The sequence below is a fragment of the Amborella trichopoda genome, chromosome 10, assembly GCF_054954075.1.
Source record: "Amborella trichopoda isolate Santa Cruz 75 chromosome 10, AtrichopodaSantaCruz75HAP2 v2.0, whole genome shotgun sequence".
Taxonomy (NCBI): Eukaryota; Viridiplantae; Streptophyta; class Magnoliopsida; order Amborellales; family Amborellaceae; genus Amborella; species Amborella trichopoda.
In genome coordinates this window covers 43817410-43833181 of record NC_142345.1, presented here as the reverse complement: position 1 = coordinate 43833181, position 15772 = coordinate 43817410, and the positions used below count along the sequence as shown (strand labels likewise).

Below are 15772 nucleotides of genomic sequence, written 5' to 3'. Positions count from 1 at the left end.
GACCCGACCTTTTGGGTCAAAAATTTTTGACCCATATTTGGACCCGAGGTTGGGTCTACCCGTCATGTCTCGGATCTAGTCGGGTCTATTGCCACCCACAACCCTTTGGGATAAATTATGGGAATACATTATTGGTCCTAATTAAAATAGTTATTTCTTGTAACAACCCTTTGGGATAAATCCTGGGAATACATTATTGGTCGTAGTTAAAATAGTTACTTCTTGTCACTACATTATGTGGACATGGACGTGTGTGAGTTAGCGTCTGATATGGACATGAACTGACCTTCCAGACCTCATACAAGTTACAATGCAGAATCATTTAGATGTTAAATCGAGTGGTTATGAGTGTTATTGATTTGACTCATAACTTCAAAAAAAAAGTTCTTCAAACACACTATAAGCTATCTATTTTGACATCTCATTACCAGTAGCAATTGAAACATCCTTATATGAAAAATAAATTATCTTATAGCATACAGTCCCAACCTCTCATCAAAACATCCTCTTATTTTCAAGTGGAAAATTTATCGAAATACACCTCATTGGCATTTACCTTAGGTAAATTATTAAATAGTTAATATCTTAGGTGTATTTTGGCAAATTTCTTTTTACAAATTATATTTAATTGTCAAGGGCGATGAAATTTTGAAGCCGATCAATTATTAATTTTTGGTGTATAAAATATGAAGGAAAAAGTTTATATAATGTTGCAACCTTATAATGTAGAGCTAAGGATGCACTTCAAAACTCCATCAGAAAAGGTAGTTTTAATGCTGAAAAACCCTTTCATCGATCATCTCGGCATCGAGATGTATAACCATGAAAAATAAAAAGATTTTAAGTCTCAGAAATATGGCACAATTTTACAACATATTATCTACACCATCCATTTTCAAGATTTTCATGTTTATATATCTACTTGATTTTAACCATTTTTAAATTTTAAAATTTTATAATTGGATATAAAAATAAATTTTGAGATAATCCTAAGAACATTTTACATCAAAATTATATACCATGATAAATTTGAATTGCACCCAAATATGAAAGGGAACTAAAAAATATATATACCATGATAAAATTTGAACTGCACCCAAATATGAAAGGAAACTAAAAAATATTTATATATCTCGCGTCCATGCTCCTCGCTCTCATCAAGAGCTCATCCCTATATTAGAGTTTTTTTTTTTTACAATGCAAAGTGGGGTGATTTGGGCCTTACCTTTTTTGGTGAGAAAGGAGTCAAAGATCTCATCATGAAAATCAACAATCCTACCAACAAGGCCCTATGCTATTCTCTCTCACTAATTTTGTTCTCCCCAACCTCTCTTATGAGTTTGGTTGTTGTTTTCCTCTTTTTTTTTGGAAAATTGTTTAATGCGGGCTGGACCGCATTTCTACATATGCGGTCCAGAAAGTTTAAAGCATCCATCTTAAAGATGGATAGAAGTAGGTGTTCCATCTAAAAACAATGGAAACGAACGGTCCAAATGTTTTCTTATTAGAGTTATTATTTCTAGTTTTTAAAACTTATTTATTTTTTCATATTCATGATCTCCATGTTAGAGATTACGTGTCCTTAAAAGTTAAGTCTTAAAGTCCATCTCAAAAATAGATTTATTAAGAGGCCCACATTTCTACATATACGGGCTTGGCCGCATAGTAACCGGGTCCTTTTATTTTTATCATTCATCTAGTTTTTGTCACTAGTTTTTTTCTCCAACCGCTCCTATGAGTTTGGTTTTTGGTTTTGGTTTTTGTTTTCCTCTCTTTTTATTTTCATCATTTTATAACCATCAAGAATAGAGCTTGGGTTTAATTGGCTTGCGCCGCTATGTCCTATGCTCAATTCCTACGAAAGGTAGGGGCTCTCTCCCCTCTAACTCACCCATAAAAACATTCACTTTATAACCATATTCCTCTCATGCACTGCAAATAATCTTTAGCGTTCATTTAACGGATAACTTTTAACAACAAACAAGCACCATGATACATTTTTCATATGATTTAGTGTCCGATAATTTACACAGAATAGACACCTTAAACAGTTTTTCTAGGTAGCAAATGAGGTAGGCCTAACCCTAACTATGGATTGGATGCGTTGCATGGAAAGAGGGGCTTTGTTTGGTGCCTCCACAGAATCAACTTACTCATTTGCTCCACAAGTGAATTATTTCAAAATCAGCTATGCCTTACTCTTGAGATTTTTCCTTTTCGTAACATTGATTTTGACCTCAAAATTCCCAATTGGATGGTCAAGAGATCAGATTCATACATTAGATCAAACTTTTGATTCATTAGATATGAAATTAAGGGTGACATTTACATAAGCGCTCACATTAAACGATCAAAGCAAGGCACACCGTTCGCGAAATACTTATAATGGCTTGAAACTCTAGTTTTACCCGTAATTCCTAATGAAATTTAAATATCTAAAAAAGGAGTGGATCAAGCAGATCTATACACTTAAAAATCTTGAAAATGGACTGTCCAACTAATGTGTTACCGGATGTATTATTTTTAGGACTTAAATTTCTTTGTGTTCTTTTATGCCTATACTACTTGAGGCCGAAATAATCAATTAGATGATTTTGTAATGTCGAAACAACCTTTTCCAATGAATTTTTGATATGCTCTTAATCTGATTGACGCCTTATATAAATTTTCTCCTAAAAGTGATCTCCAAGATCATACGAAGATGGTTTAATCCCAAGTAAGAGCTGACACTATTGCATAAGATATTGAGACCAGCCGCACGACTCAATTAAGTGTGCGTGTGAATATAATGGCACATATATACTCAATTATTTGCCTAATTGCCTTCCTTAAGCGATTTTTGAGGATTTAATATCTTCCATTTCCATGTGTGCACGTGTGTATATATAGACACACATATGTGTCTATATGAATATGAGTATCAAAAATGTTAATTTCAAAATTGATTTTTTCTAGTATGATAAATTTGTACAAATTTTTGTTTAAGAAAGGTTGGTTTTTACATGACATTAATTATATGTATAGTGAGATTTCAAGAAGAAATGCATTGGTTTCGAAATTCTAAATAACGATTGCACATATGTATCGACATGGGCAAAAATTTAATTGCCATTTTTCTCCATTATGCCTAGATCATAACTCAATCAGACGGAATTATACGAGTACTTAAGAAGGGTTAGAAATTAGCATTATAGAGTTTTGCCTCTTGTCTAATATGGTATCAGAACGCACTATTATGTACCCTCTGTTCCCGCTTCCAAAAATTACATAACACACCGTTATAATGGTGAAGGGCCGATATATTTGGCATAACGCTGTTATAAACCAAGATGAATAAAGCACATGGCATTTCTATTTAGTCGCGATCCAAGTCAGATGAGCTTTACAAGAGAGTTTGGTCAAGGAAAACTGCTTTCTCGGTTGGATATGAACTTAGACCCTACTTTTCAATGATGAAAAAAGAAACACAATCAGTCTCTCTCTCTCTCTCTCTCAAACACAAACTCTCTCTCTCAATTTGTGAAGGCACGCACACAAATACTCTCTCTAAATTGGGAAATCACTAAATATATATCTCCCACTCAATTGGAAAGGATGCATACAAAAATCCCTACCAAAATTTGGAAAGCATTATCGTCATCGTCAAAACTTTTTTTTTAACTAATTAGGATTGCTTCTACAAATTCGGTATATCATTTTACTCTATGAATGACAAACATTCAGGGAAGTTATAAATCCCCATATCTCTTTTCACCATTTCTAATTATGTCCTTTTAAGCGTGCCTTCCACTTGAGTTAACTCGCACCTCCTAACGGGTATTGTAGTGGGTCTGCTCCATACATGGTTAACCCACCAATGTCTACTCTATCTCATCTTATCATTTATTAGTGCCACACATAAATTTTATCAAATGTATTCATTTCAAATTTTGTCCCTTGTTGTCATGCCACCCATCCATCTCAACATCTTCATCTCAACTACAGTTATTCTATGGGTATGTTGTTTTTGGACCGACCAATATTTTGCTCTATAAAAGAAAGTTGGTCTCACAGCTGTCCTATAGAACTTGTCTTTCAATTTCATTTGTATGCTGCTATCATATAAAATTTCGATTGCGCATCTCAATTTCGCCTACCCAGGTCTAATTCTACATGCGAAATCTTCCACAATCTCTCTATTTTCATGGATTATTTATCCAAAAAATCGAATGTATACTGTTTTTTGTATCTCTAGGCCGTCAATCTTAACTATTTCGTCTCTGCACTTATTATTACTAAACTTGCATTCTATATGCTATGTTTTTGTCCAGCTAACTCTCTCAAAAAACACACACAATCTCTCTATCAATATGACAAGCACATACATAATCTCTCTCTCAGCTTTTAAGAGGAAAAAATAGATCACATGTTACATTTATTGGTGTAGGCGAGCCCTTGAAATGATTGATCAACCTGTGAGCCTTGTCGCCCTTCAGTGGGACCACAAGTAAATTGCAGGGGCAAAATATATCACTTGAGAGCAAATATTCCTTCATAGTTTCACTCATCCTAGAGAGAGAGTAGATTCATTATTTTCTTTGAGTTCTAGAGAGAGAGAGAGATGAAGAAGCACGTCTTGGTGGCATTTCTAGTGTTTGTGATAATGGCAGCTCTTTGCAGCTCTCCATCAGACCACTGAGAACGTAGCTTATCCCCAAGGTAAAATCACGCTTGCTCTTTTCTTTTTCTTTTCAATATATGTACATTAACAATAAAAGTAAAACGCATTTTCAAATAGTATCGAGAAATGTAGTTTTAACAATGAAAATCTTTATAATAGCCTTCAAATATACTTTCATCTTTAATTATAAAATTTTAAGCTTAAAAAATAGTGTAAATCAAGTAGATCTATGTAAACTTGAAAATCTTGAAAATTGACGATCCAAAAATACATTACAAGATGCACTATTTTCAAAACTTTAAATCCATTTTTTTTCTCATGTCTATGCATCTTGATATCGAGACGATCAATTTGAGGATAGGGTGCAGTTGGCATACGAATGCATCCATAGCTATAGAGGTAAGCTGCACCTTCAAATTTTATCATGGTGTATAATTTTGATGTAAACGGTTCTTAGGATTATCTCAAAATCTATTTTTATATCTAATTATAAAATTTTAAAATCAAGTAGATCTATAAACAAATGAAAATCTTGAAAATGGACGGTGTAGATAATATGTTGCAAAGTGCACTATTTCCTAGACTTAAAATCTTTTTATTTTTCATGGTCATATATCTCGATGTCGAGATGATCAATCAAAGGGTTTTTCAACATTAAAACTACCTTTCTTATGGATTTTTTAGGTGCATCTGTAGTTCTACATTGTTGCATCCTTATATAAACTTTTTCCTTGAGGATAATTAGGCATCAAAACAACCTCTTCTAGTGAAATTTTTGATGTGCGTTCTAATTTGATTTGTTTAGAGCCTCGACTAGGTATAAACTTTTTCCATATATATATATATATATATATATATATATATATATATATATATATATATATATATAACATAAAAAATAACAAATAATGACTCAAATAAAATAAGTGAAAGTGTAATATAATCCCAAGGACTATGGATAAATCACAACTGTTATTTATCAATATGAGAAAGGAGGATGAGACCCACCACTGAGAAATGTCTTTTTACAGTAGAGTCTCACTCCATCACCGTTCATTATCGACAGTGACATGGGACTCACGGCCCTAAAAACTTTTGCAATGGGACTCACGGCCCTAAAAACTTTTGCAACCTTGGAAATATGTTTTAGGATTGTATACAGCATAAGACTTATTTACTTGTAGTATAAAGAGGTCACATATACTCTTAGCCATTGAATATGAAATTTAACAGATTGAAGCGTGTCATAACATTTGAAAAAAATTATTTTGGACTTTATACCAAGGCAATAACACATCGCCCCATCCAATTTCACATTTAATAATCAATAATGATTGTAACCTCCTTATACTAAAAATAAATGATCTTAATCTTCATATTTCCATATGTTTTCCCATAGTCCTTGCGATTTTATTATACTTCCTATTACTTGAACTATCCACGCCCAAATATATCTTCTTCCTAAGCTAATTTTTCAAGATGTATTTGTCTAGGTCATTACCTTGTAATATTGACCTTCTATTTTGTTTAGGGGTGGGAGGGGAGTTAATTGGGTTGGATCTAGGTTGGGGTGTTCCTAGTTTGACCCAGACCAAATGTGGACCTGTGTTAGGTCCAAGTCAATGGACCCAGAACGGACCAGCCAATTCGAATCAACTCTAGGTCTAGATTGAAGAAAAATAAATTTGATTATGAATACTTATAAAGAATGTTAAGTATGAACATATATATAACATATAAATATTAGATCCAGTCGGATCAAATTTGGTGAAATCTACCTCGATCTAAGACCCAACCACGATCGGATCTAAGGGACTTGGATTTCCCATATTCAAGTCTAGACCCGAACTTATGCCTGGTTAACCAGTTGGGTCAACATATAAAATGGACCCAGTTACCACGCCCATACATAGTAACCATTATTTTTCGTGCATAAAGAAGACAGGCACCCACGCTATTAGATGAAAAAGATGACAACTAGGTGATTCTTTTGGAATTTGAGCACAATCAGCTGCACAACCCCAATCTCCTCCCCATTCACCTGATTTCAAGTAGATTTCACTTACTGGGGCAAGGGGGATGATTGTTTTCTTTCGCACCAAAAGCAAACAATCTCATTGTATATTTTATCTTATAATCTTATATATGATTTTTATCTTCAAGTAAAATAGCAAAATAAAATACTCTGAGCTGTCTAGTCAAGATTAAGGGCTGATAAACTAATTTGTGATATTATGATTAAAGATATATTAGTAGTTCATTCAAATCAGATGGCTGGACATGGGGTTACATCGTTTTTACATGTGGGTGGCACCATTAAGTAAAAGTTCCTCTTCAGTAATACAACTAGTAATTGGTCTAACTAGTTTTATCAATTGTTGGCTCAATCAATGAATTGAAGTTTTGAGAAGTCACACAAAGTTATGGGTCAGCTTAAGCCAGTGTGTCAAATTAGAAGACAATTAGCAAGCATAAGCCCATTGTGAATGACGACGTTCATGCTTTACCAGGTTCACGATTTAAATGAACACTCAGATGGCCCCCCTCAAAAAGATAACAGAAAGAAAAGATTAACAAACTGAAGTTAATCATGGCAAAGGAAGCCATGTTTGTGACAAACTGAAGTTAATTTGGCTTCCTTTCCGCACCCATAAATCAGAATGGCTAATACATGGGTAACAGGTAATGTCTCGTATGACCAATAGAAACCTTACTTTATTTAGTAAAATATTTATTCAGATAAAATATTTATTGGCAAAATCTCCATGCACAGGGAATGGTAAAACCAACCGAACAGGAAAATGCTTTTTACAAGACAAATCCCAAAATCCGACACCTTAAAAATGACAGGATATTATCTGAAACTCATGATTCCTTAATCGACCGCTAAATCATATTAACAGGAATTTAATACAACCTTATTTTGATGAAGATCTCATTTCCGCAGGTCATGTCCACAAGCATAGCACGTCTGTATTTCGGGTGCATTAGAAAGAGGACTGAGGATTAGTTCACAATCAGCAGAACATGGCTGGATGTTAAATTCATTAGAGAGAGAGAAATGGAATTGGGATCACAATCAAATGCAAGATTTTTGGTGTTAGAGATACACATCAGACACATCTATTCACAAAAGTATCGTCATTAGAATGTAGAATTTTTCATCGACATAACCCAACTACTCATACATTTATTCACAAGGGGCAGACAAAATCATCAAAACAAAACGATCAGACAAATTCAATTCCACAAGGAGGAGCTATGGAAAATAATTAAAGAAAAACATACTATTCCACTTTGTAGCTTGAAAATATATACATGGGATTCTATACAATGAGAGCATTTATCTTCGGTACAGGACGGTCACAATTGCATACAACCACCCGATGTGAAATCTGATAGCTTGGTTGTGTTACAAAATTCAAAAAAAATTCTTTTGAACTTTGAGCTTGATCAATAAAATAAATGCAGCCACCCAATTTCACGTCCAATAGTCAAGATTAATTGTGACCACCTTGTACTAAAGGTAAACGGCATCATTATATATTTTCCCTATATATCTGGTTCTAACTGCAGTTAAGATTTAAAATTGGGATCTTAATGGTTTCTTTTAAAATTAACCTTTTTTTGGCTAATGAATGCAAGAGTAATGAAACTAAATACATGATCGTGGAGACAATTTATCCTGTGGAGAACATAGAATCCAAACAAACCTTTAAATCCCAAAAACCACTTTTAATGCTAACTTTAAATCAAAAAGATGGAACCAGTTTTGCAAAACCGGCCGATCTAGCCTCTAACCACCCGATTCTAGTTTTGGTGATCAACTGATTTCTTAAAGTTTAAATAGAATACTACTTGACATTTATATCAAATATTTTAGAATAGCATATTGGTTAGCGTTGGCGACTATACTTTATACGAACCGTGGTTTGAATCCCGATATTAGCAGTTTTCCCCGCCATTAGCGGTTTTCCCCGCCATTAGCGGTTTTCCCCGCCATCAGTGGTTTTTTTTTAAACATTGGTGAGGTTCATTCTAACAATTCTAAGAATTCATTACATTGGTAAGAAGTTCAAAAAATTTACTTGCCCACATGAATCGAACTTGAAAGTTCTTGTAAAGAAATAATTTGTTATTAAAGCCACTAACCAATGCATCATATACTATTTAGTTGCCTATTAGATCTATTAACAAATATGTCATTTACTACGTATTTACAAAAAAAGAATGGTCTATATTGTATATAACTTAATTTTTTTTCATTTTCTTTTTAAAAAAGAATTGGTCAAGTCGATTTTTTAACATTATTTTAATATTATTTACATTATGGTAAAGATTAACAAAAACTGTAGTCATTGATACTCACTTTTATATTTTTTCATCTTTTTTAGAAAATTTTAAAAATACCCCTGGGCACAAATCGATTCATTAAAATCCATTTTTTTCAATAATTTTCAACTACATTTGAGTATGTTTAGTTTTAATCACATTTTATATAGGGGAATAATTTCCTGCAACGGTTGTATAGTAGTATAATGCAACCATCTTCAAAAACCATGTTAGAGACATTTGTTTGACACGAATTTTTAAATGTACACTCTTTTCACTCTGAAGAACAATCACAAAAAAAAAATATTGAAAAAATACTATAGAGAGTTTTCATTCTAGCCCAATTAATATAAGCCGTCAATTTTATTAAGATGGTTAGATATAGGCCTTAGAATAATTTTTTTATTTCCAAAATTTTTATATAGCATTATAATCAATAGACTAATAATGCTAAAAAAGAAAAAAGTGATTTTGAATTTGTGAAGGCCTAGATCTCGAAATTCACAAGTATGGTCGAGATTCATTGTTGGATGGGTACTAATTTTGACCATGTCTAGGGTGCATATTGAATTTTTTTTTTTTCCATAGGATTGATTATGAGGATGAAGAGAATGTGTGTGTAAAATTTGGGGTCATACAAATGCCAAAAATATGATTTTCTAGAGGTGTGGTTGCCTTATACTACTATACAACTGTTGCATTAAATCATTTTCCTTCTTTATATGCTTTTCATATTTTAGTATTTTTTTTTTTTTGTCTTTTTTTTTTTTTTAACATTTTTTTTATCGTTCAGGACTTGTTCGGTTAGAGCGATTGAATCGGCTAGTTTACTGGTTAGACCAGTTAAATCGCTTCCAGACCCATGTCCGGTTAACTGCTCTGGTTTGATTTTACGAACAATCGATGGAACCTAAGTTTCAATCCAAAGTGTAAATTCATACATTTGTAAACTTCTGAGACATAAGGATAAGCGGATCAAATTAGTAAAGCTGTGAACCTTACATTCTAGAGTTATCTGTAAAGCTCAAAATTTTCTAAGTAGCCCATGGTAATTCTTACCTGACTATTCCATTGTTGAGATGGTGGGGCAGGAGTCTGATAAGCACCACCACTTTGATCAGAGCTGCTTGAGCGTGAATAATTCGACCCAAAACCAGCTGAATTACGAGTCACACTTGGTGGGTGGAGAGGTACCCTGCCATAGGACTTCCCTTTCCGACGACTGCAAAGACATAGGAAGACATCACTTTGAGGAAAATCCAAAACTGAGTTAATAAAATGGATCAAAACTAAAGTTTAAAATGCTCATTCGTGTAATTATATTTTTCATACAGTTGAAGTCAAATTAATGAATTGGTTCATAGTCCTGCCAAAAACCCTACATACCCAGAAAGAAGAAAAATGGAAGTAATAGAAGAAATAGTACCCCAATATCCCAAGCTCCAAAATGGCCTGGAACTGTGATTGTTTTTCCTTTAGGGCTGCCAAGGCAAATTTTGCCTCCTTCCTTGCTGGAGGGATCTTCTTCAACATTATTTCAGTAAAATTCACAAACTGTACATAGCCAATGTGTTAGACTTGTCAGAGCTCCATGATATAATAAAGCATAAAGATGAACAAAAAAGTCAAATGAATGGATTCAATAGGAAAGTATTTTTCGATGACCTGGAAATTATCGAAATTCCGAGCAGGGATTTTGTCATTAAATTGACGCTTCATGTCCCATGGTCCATCACCAACACCAACCAAGATAATTGACATGGGAAATTCACTGCAATAGAATGAAAAAAAATTGCAATTTCAAAGCATGCACTAAATTGCAGTGAATTCTGAACATTGGCCCTCAACTGAAACTGCAACATGTGTCTTCAAGTGTATACTCTAACTACTACCATATAGATTAGAAGATATCCAATATGGAATCTGAAGTTCATCTTCTTAGCTTCAATGAAAACCTAACTCTAGTTTAAAAACTTTGATTAAAGGGAAATTATGATACCATAACAGGTACAGATGCAATTACCTGGCTTCTACAATAGCATTAACAGTGTCCTTCTCTTGGGGACTAAGATGGCCATGCTCAGTTTCAACACTTCTAGTCACCTGGAGCCATCTCAGTAAAATAAGAACCAGGTCAGTTTCTGGCCAGCTTGATATCAGAATATAATCACATGTTGAAGACAGTAAAGAAGCATGGAACACCAACTACCCAAGAAGTGAGAATAAACAGAGATAGCCCACAAAACATAAGCTAAATCATTAGCTCAGACAGGAAGAACTAAAAAAGCCTTTAAAACTTTCAGTTGTTTAATCATTCAGAAAACCATGGCAAGGATTCAGATTTTGTTATCATTTCCTGCTGAAACTTGACGAGTGCCTGCCATAATTTGGAAACCCACCCCACGTTACGATATTAAAATAAAATAAAAAGACAAAAATTGTCAATTTCATCAACTCCAGACAAAATTGAAAATGAATTTCGGCCTTTAAATATGGTTAAGAACTTCCTCTGAATCATAAAACAGAGAAAACAAGTGTATGGCTTTCAGAGCTCCATGAGAAAAGTGACTTGCCTGTCCATCTGCAATTATCAAAAGAACATGGTACTGTCCACCACTCCTCTCTACAATATTCACAGCTGATTTAATTATTGGTGCAAAGGATGTTGGCCCTGTCACAAAAAGAAGTTACCCTAATTAAAGACCTGGGAAACAATTAATTTGAGGGAACGGGCACTACAACCCACTGGACTTGAGAAAACATTTTCTCTCGGGCTCATTACTGTCCAATGAATGGACAGTGATGTAGAGAGAGTGAGAGCAACCATAACAACACATGAATCCAATGGTGGTTCCTACTTTCCATCAATTACGATCCATCATTTCACTGGATGTTAATGACCCTTACAGGCTATGGTTTCGAATAGTCTACCATTACAACATAACTTTTGTTAAATGTTTGAAACCAACCAGCTAATCGCAGATGTGGAACTCTCTCTCTATAACGTCCCAAAGCTTCCTTGAATCCCTTGCACATCCTTTCATCTGGATTGAAACTGAACACATCCTGGTCATGGGTTTTTTCTGCCAAAAAGGAAAGTGATTAACAATTCCCATGAGCAGTAAACAACAGTCACCAACCATAACATAACTGCAAATCCGATCCTATCAAAAACAAAGAAAGAGACTCAATCCAAAAGAAGAACGAAAGAGAACACCACAGCTCAATGGTACCATATAACTAAGCCACTTCCAAGATAGAATAACAATCCAATCTTATTGAAGAATCAAAAGGAATATCTCAACAAAATACTAACCATCTCCAAACCCAAAACAAGGAATCAGATTTTCTTCAAAAGCAACAGGGTTCGTCCAATTATGGAAATTGCTTGTTCATAAGGATTTGGAGGGCTTCCAATGAGATGCAAGCTATGGCGATTGAATGATCTTGCACCTGAAAGAAAGTGGTTTCCTTCTAAATAATTAGTTATAAGTCCCATAGAAATGAAGATTCCTTTAAGACAAGTCTCGTAACGCATACCGGTCGGTCCATTCATTACTTTTTGTAGAATCGATGCCTATAATCAGATTGGAAGACTCAAGACCAGCAAGGGGTAGTGCCTCCATCACCTGTCTCAAGTATAAAAATTGTACATGTCCAATTTGCTAAAATATTGTTCAAAGATAATTTTATAAAACTTGAAATAGATGATATTTCATACCTTACTCTCCTTACTGTAATCTGACTTGGAACTGACCATCCGACTCAGAACTGACCATTCTTTACGTTGAATATCATACCTTACTCTCCTTGCTGCAATATCACGTATTCGTGTTTTAAGGCCTTGGATCTTGGTTCCGATTTGACGGCGAGAAATGAGCTTACAGAAGAATCCACCTTGCGTTTGTTTCATGGATTCATTTTTTAGGATATCTGCTGCGTCGTCTACCACCTCACTTACTTGTTCCACCCAGGCTGTTATGAGTGAGTCATTGCTACTCCTTTTATATGCATCCTCTAAGAAGGCGCCCATGGTCCTAAACTCATCTCTGAGCCAAATAATATCACTGTGCACTCCTGCCAGGAGTTGTAATTCCTGGGAGAGCATAGAGTCCAATTTCATCAGGAAGAATCCCACAACACCATCGACCATCTCTCTTTCTTTCTCTCTCCCTATTTCACCAGTTCAGGCTATACCATGAAATTGTCTCTCTCTCTCTCTCTGTCAACTTCACCACTTTAGTCTATGCCATGAAATTCTCTCTCAGATGTAAGCAAGCTGCACACTCCTGCATGTTATACCATGAAATTCTGTGTCTCAATTTCACCACTTTAGACTTTGCCACGAAATTCTCTCAGATATGAGCAAGCTGCACAATCCTACATGTTAAAATTTTGATTATAGTGATGCATTCCCTCAAGTATATGGGTCAAGATTACATTTCTCACCTTACTGATGCATTCCCTCAAGTATATGGGTCAAGATTATATAGACTTTCTCACCTTAAAACACCCATTAAAGGAAAATGGCATACATTTGTACTAGGACACATGCCGATTCAAACCCATCCAACAACCTAAATTGGACTTCCTATTTTTTCTTTATTAGAGAAAATTATAGATAGGGAGAGAGAGGATTTGCATTTTGAAGAATAAAATATTCCAGGCAAACCAAAACAATTTTTTTATTTCTGCAATCCAAACACCATACACCATATTTCAGAAGATGTCAATTCTAGTAAATCTCAATTCCAAAATTGACTTTTCTTTAGATTGAAAAACCCAAGGATTCAAACGAGCCCTAAAGGGCTGCTTTTGAAAGGAATCCAAATTAATAGCGGGGACATTGAGAGAGAGTCTATAAACCGACACCTCTTGTTCCTCATCAAAGGGTAATTTATAAAAACCAAGGTTTAAAAATTCATCGTTTTGATCCGGATTTGTTCGATCCGGATCAGATATCAATTGTTACGTCCAAATCCAATTATAAAACAGGATCCGACTTGTTCAATCCGGTGCATACCTGTTCTTTACTACTAACCGGATCATTCGTAATAAACCGGATTTTTTCAAAATTTTTTGATAAAAGTAATGTGGTGGGCCGACCTACGTCCCTACATATCCAAATGTCGTGCCTTATACCTCACCCCCCTGGTGTACAACTTTTCCCATTGAGGTAGGCTTCACGCCTTATATGTTGACTCTCTCCCACAATCTGTGAGATATATCCAACTTCAAAGTGTGTGAACTCAAACTCTCCTGGTAAAATTGACTCTCCTCCCACAATCAGTTGGATATATCCAACTTCAAAGTGAGGGTGAACTCTCTCTTGGTTTTACATCGGTGATTTAAACAAGGGAATAGTTTATATCGAGCCAATGCTCTATCCAAGGTTCTAAATAATCAAATAAGAGCCTACTTCAAAAATTTCAGAGGTTGATGCCTAAATATTCTCAAATTGATCATCTCGACATCAAGATGCATGCACATGAAAACAAAATGGATTTGAAGTTTTGGAAATAGTGTATTTTGTAAAGCATTTTTTGAACGTCAATTTTCAAGATTTTCAAGTTTCCATATAGATATGTCGATCTATACTATATTTTAAGCTTTAAACCTTATAAATAAAGATTGAAAATATATTTTAAGGCTATCACAAAGATTTCTAGCATTGAAACCACATTTCTCGAATTTGATTGAACCGCCCCCAACAAACAACAATTCAGCAATATTGGCATGTAGGCAATTAGAATGCTTACTTATGTTGAACAAACAAACAATTTAGCAATACTTACTTATGTTGGTCATTAATTAATGACGAAAAGAGGGAAAATGATGGATTAAAAAACTAATATTTATTACATTGGTAGGATCTATACGGAGTTTAACATAGCTAATAAAAATCTTAATATGACCTATTCCATGTCAAAACAAAATAAAGACGTATTTTTCAAATGTTTGTTTCTATTTTATTTTTAAAATTTTTACATTTTATTTTAAGGAAAATATCCCCGTACTCCTTATTTTTGGTTTCTATATCTTAATAGACCCAAATATTCAAAATACATCTCCTAACCCCTGGCTAACTTTACCAACGTTTAATTATTTTTTTAGCCCTAACAAATATAAAAAAAACATGCTCATTTTAAATTCTTCATCTCTTTAGTTAATATATTCCTCCAAATTTCTCTCTCTCTATAGCATTCACCCTCTTTATCTCTCTAATGGGGAAGAGGGAGTGAGGGAGAGATACAGGAGAGACAGAGTGTGGGAAAATAGGCAGGAGGACATTTATGGGAAAATCACGTGAAAAGAGAGAAATGATGGTGTTTAGAAAATATATGTTTTTTTTATATTTGTTTGGGACAAAAAAATAGGTTTAAAGGATATAAAGTTAGCTTAGTAGGTTAAAAAATACAAAACTTAGAAGTTTTATAATCTAAAATATATTTTGAAGCCTTGGGTCTATTGAGATATAAGACTTAAAAATGGGGGGTATAGAGATATTTTCTCTTTATTTTATTAGATTCCATTAACATCTCTATCGTTTCTCTTGCTTATACAAGGGCAAGTTCATCTACAAAAATGCAATAGTCTATAAGATATATTTTATTTTATTTTTTAGATTAATATTATTTATTTATTTATTTATACTCTTTAAAAATTAAAGTACATGCAGTTAAATTTTAATTACATATAATTACAAAAAGATATTCTATATAATTAATTCAAAAAATTCATATAATTCTATTAAATTATTATTGTTTATTTATCTTAATA

The 15772-nt window shown here is 33.9% G+C and overlaps 2 protein-coding genes across 3 annotated transcripts; both read right to left on the bottom strand.

Annotated features, from left to right (window-relative positions):
* Window positions 1-7374: 7374 nt before the first annotated feature.
* On the bottom strand, window positions 7375-11314 carry LOC18447502 (E3 ubiquitin-protein ligase RGLG5-like). 2 transcript variants are annotated; one of them, XM_088849233.1, is made up of 5 exons: window positions 11016-11311; window positions 10658-10763; window positions 10419-10546; window positions 10052-10214; window positions 7375-7631 (listed from the first exon to the last, which is right to left on the bottom strand). In XM_088849233.1, the coding sequence occupies exons 2-5, from the start codon at window positions 10751-10753 to the stop codon at window positions 7596-7598; spliced, it is 423 nt and encodes a 140-aa protein (XP_088705359.1). In that variant the 5' UTR covers window positions 10754-10763; window positions 11016-11311; the 3' UTR covers window positions 7375-7595. The 2 variants fall into 2 exon arrangements, with proteins under 2 accessions (XP_088705359.1, XP_088705358.1); XM_088849232.1 differs by lacking the exon at window positions 7375-7631 and having other exon boundaries at window positions 9432-10214; window positions 11016-11314.
* Window positions 11315-11561: 247 nt separating this feature from the next.
* Window positions 11562-14319, bottom strand: LOC148780257 (disease resistance protein PIK6-NP-like). Its single transcript, XM_088849231.1, has 5 exons — window positions 12714-14319; window positions 12533-12621; window positions 12309-12445; window positions 11962-12075; window positions 11562-11663 (listed from the first exon to the last, which is right to left on the bottom strand). The coding sequence occupies exons 1-3, from the start codon at window positions 13143-13145 to the stop codon at window positions 12421-12423; spliced, it is 546 nt and encodes a 181-aa protein (XP_088705357.1). The 5' UTR covers window positions 13146-14319; the 3' UTR covers window positions 11562-11663; window positions 11962-12075; window positions 12309-12420.
* Between the last annotated feature and the right edge of the window lie 1453 nt (window positions 14320-15772).

What these genes read in the sequence shown, in the direction of transcription:
- LOC148780257 (XM_088849231.1), bottom strand. Translation starts at nt 13,145, where the DNA reads ATGGTCGATGGTGTTGTGGGATTCTTCCTGATGAAATTGGACTCTATG. An exon ending in ATTACAGTAAGGAGAGTAAG is followed by an intron (nt 12,622 to 12,713) that starts GTATGAAATATC and finishes TACTTGAGACAG; the next exon opens with GTGATGGAGGCACTACCCCT. An exon ending in AGTAATGAATGGACCGACCG is followed by an intron (nt 12,446 to 12,532) that starts GTATGCGTTACG and finishes ACTTTCTTTCAG; the next exon opens with GTGCAAGATCATTCAATCGC.
- LOC18447502 (XM_088849232.1), bottom strand. Translation starts at nt 10,753, where the DNA reads ATGTCAATTATCTTGGTTGGTGTTGGTGATGGACCATGGGACATGAAG. An exon ending in GGAATTTCGATAATTTCCAG is followed by an intron (nt 10,547 to 10,657) that starts GTCATCGAAAAA and finishes GGCTATGTACAG; the next exon opens with TTTGTGAATTTTACTGAAAT. An exon ending in TTGGAGCTTGGGATATTGGG is followed by an intron (nt 10,215 to 10,418) that starts GTACTATTTCTT and finishes ATGTCTTTGCAG; the next exon opens with TCGTCGGAAAGGGAAGTCCT.